The sequence below is a fragment of the Amblyomma mixtum genome, chromosome 2 (assembly GCF_055824585.1).
Source record: "Amblyomma mixtum isolate Tamu chromosome 2, ASM5582458v1, whole genome shotgun sequence".
NCBI classification, from domain to species: domain Eukaryota; kingdom Metazoa; phylum Arthropoda; class Arachnida; order Ixodida; family Ixodidae; genus Amblyomma; species Amblyomma mixtum.
The window spans coordinates 258,577,001-258,597,746 of record NC_143013.1 but is presented as its reverse complement, the minus strand read 5'-3'; the positions used below and the strand labels follow the sequence as shown (position 1 = coordinate 258,597,746).

The following is a 20,746-nucleotide window of genomic DNA, read 5'->3' as shown; positions in this document are numbered from 1 at the left end:
GAATACTTAGTGCATTATGCGACGAAAACTGGAGGGAATTGGGGAAATACAGCGGAACCCAAAACAGTGTACATGAATTATCGTATATAGCCATAGCCACTCTGGCAGCGCTTCAGGAATGCTCCAGTGTTATAATGCATTTAGTTGCCTTCGTTACACCTATTTGCATTACGATCACTCTTCGCAGGCCATGGACATAGCGTTCGCTATCGAGCCTACCACGTTTTCAGAGGCTGTGTTTAATGTGTTCAAAATGGCATGCCTACTACCTTTATGGGTTGCCCATGAATGTCTCCCACAGAAACGGTTTCATGCTGCAGAGCTTAGATCATGAAATAGTTTGGAGCTGAATAGGCCGGTACTTTCCTTTTGTTTCCTTTATAAATTTGTTTCAGTGGGATAAAAGTGTTGCTTAATTCCAAAGACTGCGGGGAGGCATCGACATGGCAAACAATTAAGCCTACTGCTGGCATACTCAGTTCGGCTGTACGCCTTGTCGGCACCTTGTTACGTTACGCTGGTCAGTTATTTCTGTCATCAGATGGGATATAAAAGAGTACAATTTTGCATGCGAGAATTTGTAACAATTCATTCATATGCAGTTTTTTTTTTCTTTCTCGTTACAGCGAGAACCAGCTCAGTGCGCAGTCAGAGTACGTGGTCCGCTCCTACGCCAAGCTGAAGCTCAGCCAACTGAAGAGATACGAGCAAGTTCACGTTTCTATTCTGATACCAACTCGCAGAGGCCGTACAGGTTAGCCAGCTGTCGTAGGGATCAGTTTAACGCAAACGTCACACGTCACAGAGGCAGCGGTTTCAATTTAGGTGTTAAACATTCTTATGAGTACAGAAACGTTTTGCCTAACCGCAATGAAAATGGTTTGGTTTATTTGGGCTTAACATCCCAAAGCGACTCAGGCTATGAGGGACGCCGTAGTGAAGGGCTCCGGAAATTTCGACCACCCGGGATTCTTTAACGTGCACTGACATCGCACAGTACACGGGCCTCTAGAATTTCGCCTCCAAAGAAATTCGACCGCCGCGGCCGGGATCGAACCCGCGTCTTTCGGGTCAGTAGCCAAGTGCCATAACCACTGAGCCACCGCGGTGGACGCAATGAAAATGTGCTAGCATAATATATGCGTATTTTTTCATTAGTGCCGACCTCGTGAGACGATAAAATTGTGGGCAGAGTTTTAATAAGTTTTGGCACTACACTTGCAGAGATGGCGCCCTATGAAAGTAACTTGTTAAAATTTCTAATGGACCTAAAAGCGACTATCGGAAACTAGTTTCAACCGTAGACGTTTTAGATCATAAACAGAAATTGTGTACAAGCGAATTTTTGAACGGGAAATTTTTTATGGACGCAACTGTTTCATATATTTCATTAGTGCTTCCTCTATATAAACTCTTGTACGATCCAAACTTGAATGCACTGCTGCCATCTGGGATCCTAATCAAAATATTTCATATAGTGCTGTTGAAATGGTTTAAAATAATGCTATTCAATTTGTACTTTGTTATTATAACCGAACAGCCAGCATAACGTTAACGAAGCCTAGCGTAGGTTTACCGTGTCTGTCATTGTGCCGCAAAATTTTTAGAATTTGCTTGTTTCATAAAATATATAATGATTCTCTACATAGTCAATTCGTCACGTCTTCTAGCTACCGCTCCTCACGTGTCGACCATCGTCACAAAGTTGCTCTTCATCATTGCCGTGCTAACACTTTTTATTATTTATTCTTGCTTGCAATTTTTAAGACTGTCTTACATTCGTAACTAGAGTCCGTTGCCCGATGTCGCAAAACGTTTATGTACTGAAATAAGTGTTCTTTTGCATTTATTGTTATCATTTTTGAATTTTCACTTGAATTTGCACCCTTTGACAATTTTGTTTATTTCTTGCGGATGTATTATATGGGAATGCGTATTTTATTAATTAAGCATTACAAACTCCATGTCACGTTGTATTCGGTCCTTGCCGCGATGGATAACAGTAAACGAATTAGGCATGAGCCTCGGTCTGAGAGAGAAAAAGTGGTCCGGTTCACATGCGAACAGAGTAGTCAAGTGAATGAAATAAAGAGTGATTCGGTGAACTGAAGATCTTTATTATTATCTGTGCAGGCACTTCGAACGACTGATATTGCTCTCCTGGGCCGGCTACTCGGGAATCATACTCTGGTGTAGATACATACACAGACAGTGAGTGGAATATTAATGCGGAATGATTATTATGGCTCTGTCGCGTCAGCGAATAGTGTCCGCAAAACATGTCCGCAATTTTGTCCGCACGATTACGCCGTTCTCTAAAGATAAATGTTGGAAAGTGTGGTTGTGACGGATAGTGTGTGATAAAATGTTGGCGTGAGAAAAATTTGGTTGATGAGATAGAATTAGTTAATTAAACGCGAAAAAACGCGGAAAAATACACTTAGACGTCAAAGTAGTCATTGTCGATATAGTACATGGACGTCAGAGCAGCCACGGACGTCGATATAGTATGTGAACGTTTTGCTTTCGCATTTCCCCAGTGCGGGTTGCCGCAGTCATCTCAGAGTTTTTTTTTGTATAGCTTTGATGTTTCGCGTGAAGCACACAGTATATAGGCTGCCTAAGCGCGTGGATTACTTTTTGGCGGAAAATGCCGTGAGCCTTGCTTTCAGAATGTGCTTTTATACTTTTGGACGAGAACATCTTCGTCGCAAGTCCATCTGGTCGGGTTTGAAATTTGAAAGTTGAGATACTGACACCAACCAATATTAGAGAGATTTAGCATAGCGGAGACAGGCTTTCTTTTTGGCCTGTGAAGAGGCCAATCCTGGCCCATTTCAGCTCACCAAGGCGAACGGAAACAGGTTCCCGCCCTTATAAAAGATGTCGACTGTCTATAGACTTCTTATTGATTCTATTGCCTTCTTATAGATATTTCCTTCTGTCTATAATCAGTCTATAGACTGTCTCTCGGCAACAGTCCACTAAAATGTATGGGCATAAATCTGTATATTGTCTACGGGCTGTCTATAGGGTTTGTATTGCCTATAGACTAGTATATGAGATTTGTCTATAGAAAGTCTATGAGCTCTGTACGCAAGAGTCTGGACAGTCTATAGACTGTCTAAAGAAGTTTTTGTAAGGGCGGGAACGCTCCCCTCCTTAAATGTGAATATCCTCCCCAACATGGCAATAAAGGGGAACTTTCCCTGCTGATGCTCGCTCATCTCTCAGTCATCCCTGCAGAAGGGACAGAGTTGGAACCAAAACGTTGGTCTGCTAATATATATATGGGATGGTGCCAGTATTTCTCAACTTTTGAGCTTTCATACAAAGAATGAAAAACGAGAAAAAGACTTCGGGCCATATCATCCTCTGCTTCACGTGATACACATGTCATGTGAAAAAATAAACGGCGCTTTCACATGAGCGCTCTTTTTACCACCATGCCCTTCATTAATAGTGCCGAGTCAGCGCTTTCGCCGTTGTCTGTGCAGCAAAGGTACAAATTTGCGGTAATCTAGCTGTCACTATTATGATGAATTAGACCTGGACAGAACGTGTGACAGATAGTTTTTTTTCTTTTCTATCGACAGAATACATTTAAAGCGAATAAAACCGTATACGCTATGCGACAGATTCATTTGGGCAGAGTGAAGGTGTTGTACAGTGTTTCGGTAACAGCGGCTGGCTTAGGACAGGGATAACTTGAAACTATGAGCTGCTTTTTGCTCCGCTGTCAGATTTGGCTATAGATAACGGCTTTTTTTGGACATCACACAATACGAGCGAATAAATTGTAAACGCCATCGCTTGGCCTTTGGATGCCAGTAAGTGCCGCCACTCCGCTGCGTAAGCAGGGAAGGTGCAGAGATCCAAAGCCAAATGCTGCCGGTATTCGAATCCACGACCTGCTCATGCCGCTTGCTGTGCTATACTATAACACTGTAAGCGGCACGGCATGCGGTAGGCCGCTGTACGGGACACGTGGAGGACGCGGGTTTGGATTCCACCGGCGGCAAAAGACAATACCTTCGTATTGTCTTTACCACATGTTCTATAACATGCATTGTCGCTTGCAGTGGTAGAGCACTGTATGCGACGTGCGGAGGTTGGGGATTCCGATACCTGTGGATCTCCCTACCTTTGCCTGATGAATACACTACAGTGGCCGTACATAAAGGCGACGTCCATTGGCCAAGCACAATGAAATCTCATCTTTTCTTATGGTTACTGTAAAATTATCTTGTATCTCAACTGATCACGCACTAATTTTTCTCACTAATCACAGCAACATAAAAAAGTAGCATTCCCGTATCTTCTCTTCTGAGTAAGTGACTTTTCGCTTGCTTTCATTTTACGCACTTTCATTTCACATTTGATGTCGAAACCAACCATCCACAAATAGGAGCAAACAACGGTCTTAATAGGTCGACGCGTAATAAACTTTGCTGTAGGCAAGATCTGACTGCAAATATGCGCCCATGCTTCGCTGGATTGAGAAGCACCGACGGTTGCCGCCCAGGGACCTCACCACCTGCTTCTTGGGCGGCATCGTTCTGCTCGCGTCGACGGCGCTCACGGGGCTGTCCGGGGCGCGGCCGGCGAGCAAGACGACCCCCAAGCAGTTCCTGGCCAACGTGGACGTGGACGGGGACGAGACGCCGGACTTCGGGCCAGACAGAGCGGCCAGCGGTATTGCCGCGCTCACCGCCAGGCTTCCCTGGAGCGTCATCGTCATCTACGGCGCCGCATCGGTCATCACTCGCGTGGCTCAGGTGAAGCCGACTCGCCGGGTCCCTAATTTTACCTGGATAGAGATAAATTTTAGCCCCATGAGTTTCTTTAACGATGTACGTGCACCTGGGCATTGCTTAGTCTGACCTTGCTCTGCACCTGTGCTTACACTGTGCTCTTGTGCTGACGTCGAATGCCGTGATACGGGCCTGCGTTCTTTACATGACCAAATCTGCAATACATGGGTTTCAGTGGAAGCCCACCTCACTAGTAGAGGTCCAATCTCTCCTGGAAAACGGAGGAACGCACATGTATTTGCAAGCGTAGATGATAGCCTCGAAGAATGCACGAGCCGCTATGGGAGCACCGTTGAGAAAGCGCAACGAGAATATAACCGCTGCGTAAGGGAATATCCTGCCTCGTTTCATTCAGTCAGGTATTCCAGGCGTAGCACGGATGAGCCTGGAACTGAAGACTTAGGGCTCAGGGGCCGTACACCGTCGCCGTTCAACCCACACGCTGGGTTCTCCGAGGTGCCTGCACCTGTCGGCGGAAACTGATGTTTTGGTTTGGTTTGGTTTATTGGGGTTTAACGTCCCAAAGCGACTGAGGCTATGAGGGACGCCGTAGTGAAGGACTCCGGAAATTTCGACCACCTGGGGTTTTTTAACGTGCACTGACATCGCCCAGTACACGTGCCTCTAGAATTTCGCCTTCATCGAAATTCGGCCGCCGTGGCCGAGATCGAACCCGCGTCTTTCGGGCCAGCAGCCGAGTGCCGTAACCACTGTGCCACCGCGGCGAGGCTGATGTTTTATATAGTGGTTCTTAGTAGGCAGTATTGGACGCCTTTCTGGGAAAGCCACTCGGAGGGTGTCATTTCGAATAACTTTATTTGTATCAGAAAAGCCGCGTGAAAATTAATCGCTAGGTAAGGAGGGTTACCTGTTCGAGTCTCATTTATCATTAGCAGCTCTGTGAACAAACAGAGGTTCCCTAGTTAAGAATAAGACAACTATGACTATGTCGTCTGCTGCTTGTATAACTTCAAGCACGCAGTAAGTGCCGTTGACCTCACCAAAGAATTTTCTGCGCCACTCATCATGGAGAAAATTGTTACACTCGCCAGGTCTGAGACAGAGGGGCGGTTGAGGACTGCGCCTCTGTGTGTTACAAACCCTCGGAACCTCCCCCCGCGCCTCTATGACGCCTTTATCGTGTTTCGAGTGGAGCACTGCCATTGAGGTAATCAACTCGAAATTGGGGAGATGGTGTAGCCTTCTCTGCTCCGCCATGCACCCTTCTCTGCTTTGAATTTTTTATATTAACAAGTAGTCGATGATTGAACCGATGCCCTTAATTAAACCGACAGCATGTAGTTCTTGAAGGAACACCGCCGCCGTGCTTTGACTTTTATGCGCGACACACGGCGCGTGACCCCCTTGCATACTGCAGACGACGGGCGTGGCCAAGGTGGCGCTCAGCGCCCAGTTCTGGAGCCAGCAGTCGGACTTGGCCAAGCAGGTGCTGCTCACCGTCGTCTCCTCGGTCATGGCCGAGTTCATGAACGCGGCCGCGCTCTGCGACGCAATCCTGCCCATGGTCGCCAATCTCGTGAGTCCACTCATCCGCTTGCTCCAGCTGAAGCAGAGCTCAGATATGTGGCATACTGGGTACGCTGGACCTGGTTACACGCAAGGGCTGCCAGTTGGGCCGGTACACTGTACAGACTCTCTTTACTGGATTCCATTTCTTTTGTTATCATCTGCCTTGCCAGCTGGCTAAACCAGGCCTTGAGGGCGTGGAGGCGGCTCAGCCAACGACGATAGGCGGAATGGAAGAGAATAGGAACGGAGTCATGATGTTCTCCTAGCTCTGTTCTCTTGCTAAAGGATGAGGGTGAAGACAGAGAGGAGAGGCATGAACAGCCTCTCCGATATAGTCTGCGGGCTGGTCGTGAACAGATCATGACGCTGGCTAGTACTGCAGGCAGTTTGACCGAAATGTATCGGCGTCAAGGTTTGCGGTAAAATGCGTGATGTGTGCCGTCTCAACAGGTGCGGTCGAATGTAACAAAGTTAAGAGAAGCGGAGGCGGTAGGTCGGGCCATCGTTGAGCTGCGTTGCGCTGGGGCAGGTGCTCTGGTAGGGGAGACCGCGGCCACCAACTTCGGGGCGCGCAGGGATGTGGGAAGCAGAGCTTCCACATTTATTACTACAGATTCCCGACCACTCGTGAGTGGCAATGAGGCAAGCGTTGAAGACCTGAGTACGATGGCTGCAGGTCAAACTGAATGTCTTGCGTGTTAGCGCTCACGTAACTTCGTTGTTTTCGATCGTTCATCATTGATGGTGCTACAACCACGCTTCTTTGTAGGCGAAATTGTGTACAGTGAAGAAAATTAATTTGTTGCGGCTCTTTTTTCTTTCTGGTGTCTTGGATCATGTGTGTCCCAAATACGGCGAGTCCCGTGCACGAGGCTTCATTCGTATACCTGTGACGACACGGCTTCGTAGTGAACCACCATCGACCCGTTCCTTTGCAGTCTGTGGACACCGAGCACGACGCGCTGTACTTCGGCCTGCCCGTGGCGGTGGGCGCCTCGGTGAACACCATCATGCCCGTCTCGCTGCCGCTCGTCATGCTGCACGACATGGCGCCAGTCACGCGGAAGCAGCTGGTGAGAGCCAATGCTTCTTTGCATCCGCACTATGCTCTCACATCGCCATAGCCATCCTCTCTACCCGACACTATTGCCAGAGTGTTTTCGGAACGTGTCCTACCCCTGGGCAGAACCACAGGGTTGAAGAAGTGGTGGGAAGGACGCAACTGTGTTGAGACACAAACTGCCGAATGTAAGGCATAAATGTGGTATGCTTGTCTACACATGCAAAATTTTTCTTTGTTAATGCAGAAAATGCGTAATAGGACTCGAACGCCACCTGCCTCTGTGCCCGCACCGCAAAGCTCACCTTTCTAACAAAGATCACACAAGCCTTTAAAAGCGTACGCCATGTGTACACCGTGTACAGACACGGCCTACATTGTATACATGGCCGCGTAGGGAGGATGATAGCTCTCCATTGTTATCCGTACAGGCAGGCTTGAAAGGAAAATGAATTCAATGTGAAGTAGTATGAACAGAGAGCCTTCAAATAATACGTGGACTTCTATGAAAAATCTGAGAATGCATGCATTTCTGCAAAGATGGCAACGAGCGTTTCCCTTGTGGTGGCTCAGTGTTATGGCGCTCGGTTGCTGGCCCCAAAGACGCGGGTTCGATCCCGGCCGCGGTGGTCAAATTTCGATGGGGGCGAAATTCTAGAGGCTCGTGTACTGTGCGATGTCAGTGCACGTTAAAGAACCCCAGGTGGTCGAAATTTTCGGAGCCCTTTCCCTCATAGCTTGAGTCGCTTTAGGATGTTAAACTCACCATAAACAATAACCCATATTCGTGCATTCCTATGCTTTCTTCTGCCTTTCCACAGATCCTGACTGGCGCCTTCGTCAAGACCGTGGTGGTGGCCAGCATCCTGCTCTCGATGAACACCACGGGAGAATTCGTTTTACAGAGCACCAAGCAATTCAACAGCACCGAAACACTGCCGCAATTTATATTGCGCTAAAGCGCTCAAGAAAATATAGTGTACATATACTGTCGCGCAGTGCACTCTGTTGGTAAAGCAGGCGCACGTATTCGGCATAAAGCATCAAATTCACACCAGACATTTCAATTGGCTGAGAAGAGAGTGTTGCGATTGATCAGTGCAAGCAACGATGGAATAATAACGGTATACGCGATTCATCGACGTTTTAAGAAACTTGCACGCCAAGAGATGGCACATTTTTATACCCGGCATTATTGTGAAAAAAAAAAAAAACAAGCTACCTTGTTTTGTTTGGCATGAATGACTTCCATAATAAATACGCCACTTGCCCTTGCCGTAGGATTTGGAGTGCTAGCTTGCTGATGCTGCCCCTAAGGTAGTTCCAGCAGGCTGCCTGGGAGTCCGTTATTGTTAAGTAGCGAGAGGGCCCTCGTGATGCCACCAATTATAGCGAGAGGAATGACGATTTCCGCCGCTTCCATCGTGTTTTGTATATAGTTGACGGCGACACTGATGACCTTCCGATGAGTGCTGTCGACCACCGAGGCTACTTTCGCTCTGAATCCTGGGTAGCTGGAGGCGTATACGCAGAAGACTGTCTTCCCTTCCATATAGGTCTCTCTCGTAGATCCCTGGGAGTCCTGATACCACTTAAGGCGCAGTGGTGCCGTGGTTAAGCGACGACCCTGCGATGGCAGGTGCTGCTACCGGTGGGCCTTGTGCGACCCAGGTTGTTCATCGAGCGACCTCTCGCGGCCAATAATTTAACTGCCACCTGCCACGGTGGCGAGTTTGCTCACAATCTGGTGCGCAGGTTGTGATGACGCCTATAGGTCACGTTGGCCCACCTGGGTTGGTTCTCCGGGGATTTTTTAGAACGCCGACGATGATGCCGGGTTTTCTGTATAACGTGAGCCTGGAGTTAACGCAGCATGCACGCGTGAACCAGTGTCGATACACGATGATTACTACGATGCCCACATTTGAAGCAAAAGACAATCTGGTTTCGTCCACCTCGCAGTTGTCGCACTTGTCACCCAACGAAGTAAAGAGATCATGATATCATAGCATGTATTTGGTAATGTGCGGGCTCGCTAAAAGCGCGGCTTGCCTCATTTGGTAGTTGGCGTCAGGCCTATGTGTATTCTGTGTGTGTTAAACCATGCAGGATTTAAGGTCTCTAGGCTGCACGTGAGCTGCGGGGGACGCTGTAGTATAAGGCTCCGGATTTAACTCGACCAGTGTACCAGGCCGATCTGGCTCTCGAGGTCCGCTGCCCGCAGAGCTTCCTTCCAAGAGGGTGGGGTAGGGGAGGGAATGGGGAGACTGCTGTGGGTACTAGGCACGTACATAAGTAGCGACAGAGATCCGCTTCCGGTGGTGGCGTAAGCTATATTCTTTCAGGGATGTGTTGTGAAAAACGCTAACTAGTTTGGGCGAGATATAGGAGTCAGCCGTAGTGGAGGGCTCCAGGTTAAATTTGACCACTTGGGATTGTTGAAGTTGCACTGACATCGTGCCATAATACACGGGTGTCTTGCATTACACCTAGATTCGATCCTGCATCCTTGGACCTAGTAGCCGAATGCCATAGCCGCTAAGCCACCCCACCGGGTTGATGTAAAAAATATATATTCATGTTACAAGTCAAGTTCATTTTATGACAGCAAATTCTGCCCCAACTGTTATGCTCGACAAACCTACCGGTCATCGCCGGGCCTTGAGCTTGTCTATCACAGCATGCGCCAGCGAGGCCCTCGGCCGGGGCACCAAGGCTGGGTCAAACTACCATACACTTTTGAAGATAAGTAAAATACTTACTTCCTTATTATGTGAAGTTTTTCAGCAGTAAAGGGAGTAAAGAAGAATGCTCTAGCTTAAAGGTGCACTGAAGAGGAATCTGAACCCTTCTTTTTGCCGCGGGAGCTCAATCTACACGTTCCGAGCATTCTTAGAAACCTCGATTTATTGCCCTGTGTGGCCGATTTCCCTAATTAACCCTTTGAGGGTCGAATTATTTTGAAGAAAACTTTCCCAGGTGGTCAAATTACTTTATTGCGGATCTTGAATCTACAATATGTATATAATCGAGAATAAATAGTAAAAAAAAGTTAGGAACAGTACTTTGGTGATAGCATCACTCACAACTGGAAAATGTTCAATAGAATAGAATAGCAACGGTGATAAGCAAGCTAAGAGCAGCACCAATAAAGATAGAAATCAACTTTCGCCGCCTCTGCAAAACAGTGCCCACAAAGAGAAAACACGTTTCGCGCGACTCCGTTGCGATCCCGCGGCGGAATCGAAACCGCGTAGGCGCGTTGCCACAGAGGGCGAGAATACCTCGCGAGCAACGGTGATAAGCAACCTAAGAGCAGCGCCAATAAAGATAGAAATCAACTTCGGCAGCCCCTGCAAGATAGTGCTGACAAAAAGAAAACTCAAATTTCGCGCGACTCCGTTGCGATCACGCGGCGAAACCAAAACTACAAAAGGGGTGTTGCCGAAGTCTGTGCCGCCGCGCTAAAGCTAGACATAAGTTCTGCTTATCTCCGTAAGAAGGCAGCACAAAATTCAAACACTTCTTGTAAGTCCTACGAGGTGGCAGCACCCCCCAGTGAGCACGCATTGTTCTTTTGGCGCAAATTTTCAAACGGAAGATCGAAACCGTACCCGTACGGCAAAGACCATGCGGGACAGAAAACCGCCGCCGTACATATACGGCAAAAACCTTCAAAGGGTTAAATCGAATTAACGTCCAGCTCCCGCCTTTTTTTTTTTAATTCTGCCTCGTACGGTGGGTGGAGTCGACCAACGCTGGGAGTGCCTTTCACCCAGTCCCGTGGCGGCTTGCCGCTATGCCATCGGCGGAGTAATACGTAGTAGTCCGTAGAAGCAAATAGTCCGCGCGTATTTTTATTTCTGCGGGCTTATTTTATGGTTATATTATCTGCAAATGAAACTATTTATTCACGGAAACCTAAAAAACAAAATGAAGCGAAAGCAAAGCCTCCATGGAGCTAGCTGAAAGGCACTACCCGCGTTGGTCGACTCCACCCACCGTACGAGGCAGAATTAAAAAAAAAAAGCAGGAGCCGGGCGTTAATTCGATTTAATTGCGGAAATCGGCCACACAGGGCAATAAGTCGCAGTTTGTAAGAATGCTAGGAACGTGTAGATCGAGTTCCCGCGGCAAAAAGACGAGTTCAGATTCCTCTTCAGTGCACCTTTAACGCAGCTTCAGCGGGCTGCATTTAATGCGGAGTGCGTCTAACACATGCAACTCTATTAAATTTTGTGTTGCCAAAATACTGAGAGCAGGCTTATATTTTCGAAAGATAATACTTCCCTCTAGAAAATGGCGCGAGCTCGTAAGGAAGCCGTATTGAGCAGTAAAAGCAAATGGGCTGCATCGTCACAACCACGCATATTCGAGGAAAGGCATACACTGCTTTAACGATCGTTCTGTACAAAGCTGTAGTTCTTTGAACACAGCCGCTAAGGTGACGCAGCAGTGTAGTTAATTCGCTTTGTTTTAATTTGTTAGTACTAGATCTTCCACTCAGCCGCTTAGCCATTGTGTCTGCGCCATTCTGGACAAGAGCATTTTTGAACGGGAAAAAGTTTATGAGCGAAATTTCCATATAGTGGCAGACTTCATCATCATCATCATCATCACCATCATCATCATCTTCAGCCTATCCGCAGATCTCCCGTCGGCAGGCTCGCATTTTTTTGCTATCGTCAAAAGCGCCATTGGTTTTCTACGGCAGTCTTAACTGCTCGATGCGAGTGATCGAGACACTTTAAAAGAAAGATTTTGCCACGCATCGGAAGAATGGACCATTAACATCAATATTTCCATTACAGTACCTTATAGTATTCCAATATTCACAATTTTTGTTCAAGAATGTCGGACATGCCTCTGTGATCTTGGAGAGCTTTGTGGTTGGGTGCCACCCACCTAGGTGGCAGGCGGGCCACCTAGCCCACGTGACATTGTGACGTCATCACTACCAGCCCACCGAATTGTGAGCAAACTGCCCACTGTGGCAGGTGGCAGCTCATTTAATGATAGTTGTGAGAGGGTGCTCGGAATGAGCAGACTGGGTCTCACAAACCCCATCGCGGATATGGGCACTTACCCATTAAAGCTATCGCGTCATACCCTTAAAAGTGCCCCCTCCAGTCTTAGTGTTCTAGCACGAAGGCCCCCACTCTACGATTTCGCCCATATTTGTCTGACGCGTGCTTGACCGCTTGACGCTGAAAACCGCGTCTCGGCCAGAACTGAAACCGAAGTGAAAACACTGAAGTTGTTGTTTGGCCTAGCTGTAAGGGATCGGTAGCGTTCGCGGGGGTCATTGGAACGCGGCTGGGGGCACTCAAAGCGGAGCGTCTCCTTTCTTGGAACGCGGCCGCTCGCGAACGCGCCGGGAAGTACGGGTGTCCACCCGCCCCGCGGAACCGATTCGCGCACGTTCTGGAACGAATGTGTATTTGTGTTTGTTTTTATTTTTATTTTGTGTTGGAGAGAACGTTCTACTCCGCACATGCTGGCACGACCGTGCGTTTGTTTTTCTGGAAAGGGTGTTACCCTACGGTAGTTGGAGGGCTGACCATGCTCTCGATTAGCCAATGATATGAAGAATGCAGAATGATTTGGTGCTACGAAATGTGGGCCGGGCCTTTAGGGCTTTAAAACCGGGCCCCGGAGTGGGAAGCGGGGTTCTGCGCTAAGGTGAGATGCTACGCATCTTCGGCAACGCCGAGTAGGGGCCTCCCCTAGTGTTAGCCAGTTCCACCCTTCTTGTTGTTTTGCATCTCTTTGCTGTTTAATTTTGTCTCTAGTGCCTGAACTTGTGTATCTATTGTAAATACTGTACATAAAATTTGAAGTGTTCGCCTTACCCCTGCGTCTCAACTGAACACAAGACCGTCTCTGACGGGGCACCCCTGGTGCGGAGATCAAGCTTCAGTCTTCCAGTTGGAACCAACCGTCTCCGACGGGGCACCCCTGGTGCAAGGAGAGTAGAAGAACCTGAAATTTACTCTAGCCACTCTAAATCGTCCTTCATTTTTTTCTTCTGTTTACGTAGTCATCAGCTATGAATTGTCATTATCACTTTCTCAGAAAGTAGGAAAATAAATTAATGTCGTGCGCGCACGGTTCATGAACAAGACATATTCTCCACCTGCCGCAAGCGTTATGCAGGTGAAGCGTTCGGCTGCTGAAGACGAGTTCGTCGGTTCGAGCTCTGCCGAGCCGCATTTGGAAGGAGGCAAAACGGAAACGTGCTTGTGTTCTGAGATTTGACTTCGCGTCCAAGAACCGGGGGCGGTCCAAAAGAATGTGGAGCCAACTATACCAAGCATTGTTGATTCGACACTCGGGGGTCATTTAACCTAACACTTCTCAACTAGAGCTATTATAAAGCCGTTAATGTTTAACTAAACTAAGTTGTAAAAAATTCAGGGGGCACTTTGGCTCTCTAAAAGTGCTGCAAGACGAAACTTAAGCCTTTCCTGACGCACTGTTTAGCATTGACTGCGACACTGTTTATGCTGTGCTAGTGCTTTATTTGGCTTCACACCTTGACTACACATTACAACTACACACTTTGACTGCCGACTTTGCTTCTTTAGCACGACTCTCCCTCTGCTTCGATGAGTTTGGTTGTATCCACGGCTCTGTTCCCAGTATAGTGAACTGTTCCCAGTAATGAGGTATGTAATGTCGTCACCCACGGACGCCTTTCGCCCCCTGTCGAAGCGAACGAAAACTATTTTATCAGTGGTCGTGTCCTCCAAAAGGGGGCGGCAGGCATCCGTGGGTGATAACCAGTGACTTTATGGGTGATAAAGCCCCTCAGTGGGTGACCTCATTATTTCGAATCCACGCACTCTGTCGTCATAACCATTTCGACCAACCGAAAAGCGTGACACCTCTGCTGACAACCTTCTGTCAACAACAATGAGGCAGTAAAGGCTTTCGCCTTAATATTCGAGCCTCATCTAATATGCGAGTTATCTGTGGCGCAGGTTTTTGTTTGTCTGTCCACAGATGGCGCCACAGATGTATGGTCGAGACCATGGAGGAAGATGGTCGAGACCATAGTAGAGACTACACACATGATGTCTTTTTTCACGCTCCTATTCTGCTTTGACTCTATGTGTCATGCTTATGTGTCATCCTTGTGGTCGGAGGCAGCACCCGAGTTTTTTGAGGACGGTTGCGCGCCGTGGTGTAGTTATTGTATGCTTTCAAGCATAAAGAAATGCAGATGCAGGTTGAGGGAGGCGAGCAGAGAGCTTAATATAGATTTATTTATTTATTTATTGTTTCTAAGAACCATTGACGGAGGTTATTACACGGAGGAGAGGGAGGAATACAGAAAATACATAGCGCATAAAAAATACAGTAATAGACGGTAACTATCGGATACAATAAGAAGATAATAGGAGCGCAATAAAATACCATAGAATGCATTTTTTGCCATCCCTGCAATATTTCTGGAGAATTTTGTGCGTCCCCGACATAAATACAAGAGGAACGTTCTAAAAATGAAAAAAATTCTGCGCGTTATGCGTACTGGTCAAAAGGCTTAAATTAACACTGATTGTCGTTTCCTTAATTATTTTAGCTCGTACGCACACACGCACGTAGACAGTACAGCGCGTTAATATGGAAGGTCTTGTCGGAAGCGTAAAAAGCCTTGTATAAGTCAGCGCTTCATTACAACCGACGCATCATTAAAGAAAAACAAGACAGCTCGGAGGAGCAAAAAAAAAGAAATACGCCAGCTCAGTAGAATCGAATCTGTGTTATGGGGAGGGTGCAGTGATACCGAACATAATCTTGAAGGGCTGTGTGTCCGGAAGAACGCGTAGCAATAGTAGTAATTTAATTAATTAATTTATTTATTTATTATTTACAAACAATAGAACGTAACAAAATACAACGCAACATAATAGAAATAGAACGTAACACTTTTTGCCATCGCCGAAATATTTCTGGGGAATTTTGCACGCTCCGTCCATAAATACCAGAGGCAAGGTATAAAAAGAAAAAAGAGGCCTGGGCTTTATGCAGTACGAATAATAAAAACATAATAGAACGTAACAGAATGTGCACTTCTCGCCATCGCTGAAATATTTCTGGGGAACTTTTCTCGCTCCCTACATAAATACCAGAGGCAAGGTATAAAAAGAAAGGCTTGCGGTTTTTGCTCCTGCGCTGGTTAAAGGGCTTAAATTATACTGATTGCTTTTTCCCCACGCTTTGAGCATGCAGGCATGAACACACGCACGCACAAAGTATAGCTCGTTAATATTCAAGGTCCTATCGGAAGAGCAGAAAGCCTTGTATAAATCAGCGCCTGAATGAAACTGACTCATCATCAAAGAAAAACCAAACAGCTGAGAGAGAAAAAAAAAGAAACAGGTCTCACCGAGACTCGAACTCGGATCGCTGGATTCAAAGTCCAGAGTGCTGACCATTACACCATGAGACCGAGTTATTCCGACGCCGGGAATCGAACCCGGGCCTCCTGGGTGAGAGCCAGGTATCCTAGCCACTAGACCACGCCGGAGACGCTCGCCCACGAGACGGGAGAAGCGCTCGGTCGGTGCGTCCGGCCGTTGGAAGCGAGGCGGCACGCACGGACGACTTCGCGTCATTCGCTCGCTCGCAATGCCTTCCCCCCATCTGTTGCACGCCCGAAGCGATCGCCATGATATAAATATACGGCCTACGAGTCGCTGCCTTGCCGCCCTTCAGAGGCTTCGCGTTGTGGTGCTCTGGGTGACTCTGGCATAATGTAAAACAGTGGCGTAGCCATGAATATTTGTGGGAGTGTTACACGCCGACGGTAAAAAAAAATAATAAAAAGATAGAGAGCCTGCACCCAAATAATATCTTAGACATTTTTCTGATTGAATAAAGCCGAAGGGTAAGCTGTTTCGTTCACTGTAATATTTACACAAAAATACGAGTGCGTGCAGAACTCTGAGGAATTGATTCGTTAAGAACATTTAATCTCTTACAAATAAACAGGTTTGGTTTAATTTATGGGGTTTAACGTCCCAAAGCGACTAAGGCTATGAGAGACGCCGTAGTGGAGGGCTCCGGAAATTTCGACCACCTGGGGTTCTTTAACGTGCACTGACATCGCACAGTACACGGGCTTCTAGAATTTCTCCTCCAAAGAAATTCTAGCCGCCGCGGCCGGGATCGAACCCGCGTCTTTTGGGTCAGCAGCCGAGCACCATAGCCGCTGAGCCACCGCGGCGGCTTACAAATAAACAGTCGTAAGAAAAATCGAGGCTATATGCAATAATATAAAGCAACACAAAACCTTCTGCTTTACAACAAAGTCAGCAACTGCGAACGAATGACATTTGTCAAAACTTCTACCCCATGCATGTGAACCTGCGCCCGGCTGTAGAGTCGCTTAAAAAAAAAAAAAAACACTTTTTCTTTTTGCGATAGGTTATGATCACTTGAGGACAATGCAAATGATGAAAAAGTGGTCTGACGTGAAAACATATGTTGAATTGAGTGAACTGCGCCTACAGTGATTCTTTTCTGCAATAACTTCCGCTTCCTATTATAGAGCCCCGACTCGTAGATCAGTCTTTCGAGAATAAACAACAGAGAACGCAAATGCATCAGAATATTCCTGAACATCCTTAACAGAAAGGTTAAGGATTTCACGTGCAAAACCAACGTGTTCAAGAACTCTTTTTTCCCTAGGACGACACGTATCTGGAATGTGCTGGATGCCCAAACTGCTGAATGCCCCACTCTTGATGCGTTCACAGACACACTCCTGAGTAAAAAACGAAATGTATTGTAACCTGCTCTGAGCCTGTTCTTGTGCCCCGTGTTCACCTCTTACGCCCTCGACACATTTTCTTTGTTTCTTTTTTTTCCCCCGGTCACAATCAAACTCTGTACAAAGAACCGTGCGAATTTTGTCGCTGTTGACCATTTGTTATCTTGAAGTGCGCTTTCTTGTCATGTGCATATATTCTGTACGGTCACGGCCACCCACTCCTGCCCAAGACCTTGCATAAGGTTGGCAGTACCTGTAAAATAATAAATAAATAAATAAATAACATACTGAAACACAAAAATAAGGGCCACAGTTCTAAATTCAATACGGAACCATCGGCGAGGAAAAAGAGCGCGATTAAAATATCGTCGCGGCAACGCATGAAATTTCTGTGAGTTCCTCTACAAGCTGAAAATTACTTAAAATCGTCCGTTCACCTCCGTTACCGTAAAATCGGGAGGGGGGGGGGGGGGAGGACGTTATGTAGCGCTCAGAAAATTTCGGGGGGTGTCTCACACCGATAACCCCCCCTCGAAACACCGAAACACCAAGTGAGGCACCACGGGAATGATAAAACAAGGTGCAACAAAGGCACGGCCCTTGCTCTCACTGGCACCTATTATGCTGATCAGGTTGCACTTGTCTGCACCCCCATGCGGGTATTTATCTCCTCATAGGATCCTCTCAATCCTTGCCGTCGTACGGACCCAGGGATTGTTTTTGGCTATCTACCATTTCTGGTTATCTCGTCCACGACATAACTGTTCTTGTCGATGGCATGAACACTTGTTCTCGGCGTAGACTGGAAAAAAAATAAATACATAAAGTTTTCCATCATTGGCATAACATTCTGCAAGCACATCACAATCGCATTTGCGGTTAATTTTGTAACTACTGAAGAAAGGTTAAAACGTGCGGTAAATGAGTCGGATCATGGGCACGTTTCGAGTGAACTTCAAAAATAAATTTAGGATTTAGTATCTCGCTATAATGACATAGACGCCCTTACCCTGAAAGCGGAGGCGTTATAAACTTGACAAGACAGGAAAATGAAATACTCTAATTTATGGTGCGCGGTACGTAAGCTATATAAATCGAAATAGGAAAACTAAGTTGTGCACACCATACACATGTTCGGACAACGCAACCTTTTTGTCCTTGCAATTGCTAATTATAAAATGCCATGCCAAACGCGATTCTCACTTTTGCGATGATTTTGTTTGTTCATAATAGCGCTGTGATTCCGCTGAAACCGGGCAACTCACTGGTATTAGCTGCTATCTCAATGTTGCAAAATGTCGCTCGCGCGTCTGACCCCAACAGTAAAGATTAAGGATGCGGTGGGTTATCTATACCTCACTTTCATAAAGTATGTGCATAGCTTAGCTGAAGCCGGACAGCGGCAAAGGGGTCTGAGCGGATGATAAAATTAGAGTTTGTGCTTATTTCGGAACAGTCAAATAAGTACTGGAACTCCTTCGGACGTCCTGGGGACGTCCTGAACGTCCGCAGTACGTTTATGGTTGTTTTAATGTTCATTGTGAGCTAATGGAGATGAGTGATGCTAACGCACTGTTTATGTTAGTAAAAAACTAAAAGAATAAGTCCGTCTGTATGGCTTAATATGGGTCGATTCTACAGCTGGCACCGGCGGTTTATGTACCGGGTATGACTATATATACTGTAAGAACTTTTTTTTTCAGCCCACATTGAGCCCTGCGGGTCTAAAACTGGATTTGGACTAAAGCCTCGAAATTATGGCACACGTATCGGTACCAGCCCTTATAAAAATGGTCTCCAGACAGTCAGTAGACTTCTTATTGACTCTACTGACTCCCTATAGATATTGCTTTTTGTCTATTCATAGTCTATAGACAAAAATCTACTAAAAGTGTATGGCCATAAATCTACAGATTGTCTATAGGCTTTCTATGGCATTTGTAATGCCTATAGACTTTTGTCTATAGACAGTCTGTAAACTTTAGAGACAGAAGTCTACAGACACTCTATAGACTGTCTAAAACTTTTTTTGTAAGGAAACAGCAGTTTTCAAAAGCGCGCTGTAATAACGGCTACGATTTTATGGCTTTAAAAAGTGTGTTACAATTTTAAATGCAGCCTTCTCAGCAAAAAATGCGTCTTTTGCTGCCGCATAAGTATTATTAAAGCAAAAAAAGGCATAAAATTGTTTTTCACCAAGAGTAAAAATTGTATAAAGTTGTCTTGAGTGTCGCTTAATTTGCATACGAATACCGGTGTGTCACTCTACCTGAAATTTCATCTCTCTGTACGTGCCTAAGTGTTGCATAGCCATGTTAACGTGTTTCATGCCGTCCTGATCGCACAATGTCCTCGTGGACTCGAAAAACATATCCTGATTTGCACGAAAACCGCATGCGCACCAAGAAATTCGGCGGACAAGCGCATTTTCAACGGTACTTTGTTTATGAACGCAGTCTTTTCATATATAATAAGATTCCTCTATTAAAATCAACATACCCGCAGATTTCACGTCGTCAGGCTTCCATTATTTTACTATTAACGTTATCGCTATTGTCGGAAAGGTTCCCCATTGCTTTTATATGGCTTTTATATGGATGCGACCCATGGACAAACTAAAGAAAATGATTTTGCTGCACATCGGAATATTACCCTCAATATTTCTATAACCGTATATTAAAATTAATATTCCACCGTTTTCTCACAATTAAGAATTGATTTAGAAGAGTCATGGTTCGGGCTAGTGGGTAGTCAACATGAGGATCCATAGGCGATGGAAAAAGAGGGATAGGAAAATTGCGTTAGTGATCCTTCGGTGTCATTATCAAAAAAGGACTTAGCTTTCTTAGATTCCGATAGTGTGAAACGTGCTCACTGACTGGTGGCTTGCATTGTGTTTTTTTTCTCATTCTTGGCACGTCATGAACTTGACAAGAGAATCGTTGTTAGTCATCTATACCTGTACCTTACGTGATCTTTAAGGTTATCCGCGCCAAATAAAGATTGTTCAGTGGAAGTTTAGCGCTTGTGTTGTGTCCCTTCAGTTATGTGCGCTATGGATCCTCATAGGAATTGATGTCCAAGTCGGCGCTGAGCCTCTCCTCAAGAAGCTCGTTTAGCAGTAGCAGCTGGCGAAGTACGCTCGTTGTTCGGAAAAAACTGCCGAGATTATTTTGTATTATAATTGTATAGGTAGGCGGTTTATACTAGGAGAAATCTGCGAGTGGCATCTGTGATTATTTTCGGCGCCCGGTTACGCCGGTGGCAGCGTTGACGGCGAGAAACGCCGCACCAGCCACGAACGGGCGCTTAAAGGGCGACTGCAGCACTTTTTTTAGAATTTCGCAATATTCAAGGGTTCAAATCTATATAGGCTGTAGGTGTAGCATGCTAAGTGTTTTTGCACTAGCATTTAACATAGTGACGTAGTCGACGATTGAATTTTGCGCTTCTCCTCAATCCACGGAGGAGTGCAAGGAAATTCAGCGTGACGTCACGGAAGGTAAGATTTCAAATTTTGACTGTCGTCAGCCACACCCTGCCCTGATTCGTTAGACGCTGCCA

The 20,746-nt window shown here is 46.3% G+C and overlaps 1 protein-coding gene and 2 non-coding genes across 3 annotated transcripts in view; 1 reads left to right on the top strand and 2 right to left on the bottom strand.

The window, feature by feature from the left end:
- The window catches only part of LOC149363689 (uncharacterized), a 58,516-nt gene extending 50,065 nt beyond the window's left edge, over positions 1-8,451 (top strand). Inside the window, exons 20-25 of the mRNA XM_089568586.1 lie at positions 627-707; positions 2,134-2,211; positions 4,526-4,778; positions 6,193-6,351; positions 7,283-7,417; positions 8,226-8,451. Of these exons, the coding sequence (XP_089424712.1) occupies positions 627-707; positions 2,134-2,211; positions 4,526-4,778; positions 6,193-6,351; positions 7,283-7,417; positions 8,226-8,363 (844 nt within the window). The 3' untranslated portion in view covers positions 8,364-8,451. The remainder of the gene's footprint in view (positions 1-626; positions 708-2,133; positions 2,212-4,525; positions 4,779-6,192; positions 6,352-7,282; positions 7,418-8,225) is intronic.
- A 7,336-nt stretch (positions 8,452-15,787) lies between these two features.
- TRNAQ-UUG (transfer RNA glutamine (anticodon UUG)) lies at positions 15,788-15,859 on the bottom strand. Its single transcript has one exon. It is a non-coding gene; the product is annotated as a tRNA-Gln (tRNA).
- A 6-nt stretch (positions 15,860-15,865) lies between these two features.
- TRNAE-CUC (transfer RNA glutamic acid (anticodon CUC)) lies at positions 15,866-15,937 on the bottom strand. The gene has a single exon. It is a non-coding gene; the product is annotated as a tRNA-Glu (tRNA).
- Between the last annotated feature and the right edge of the window lie 4,809 nt (positions 15,938-20,746).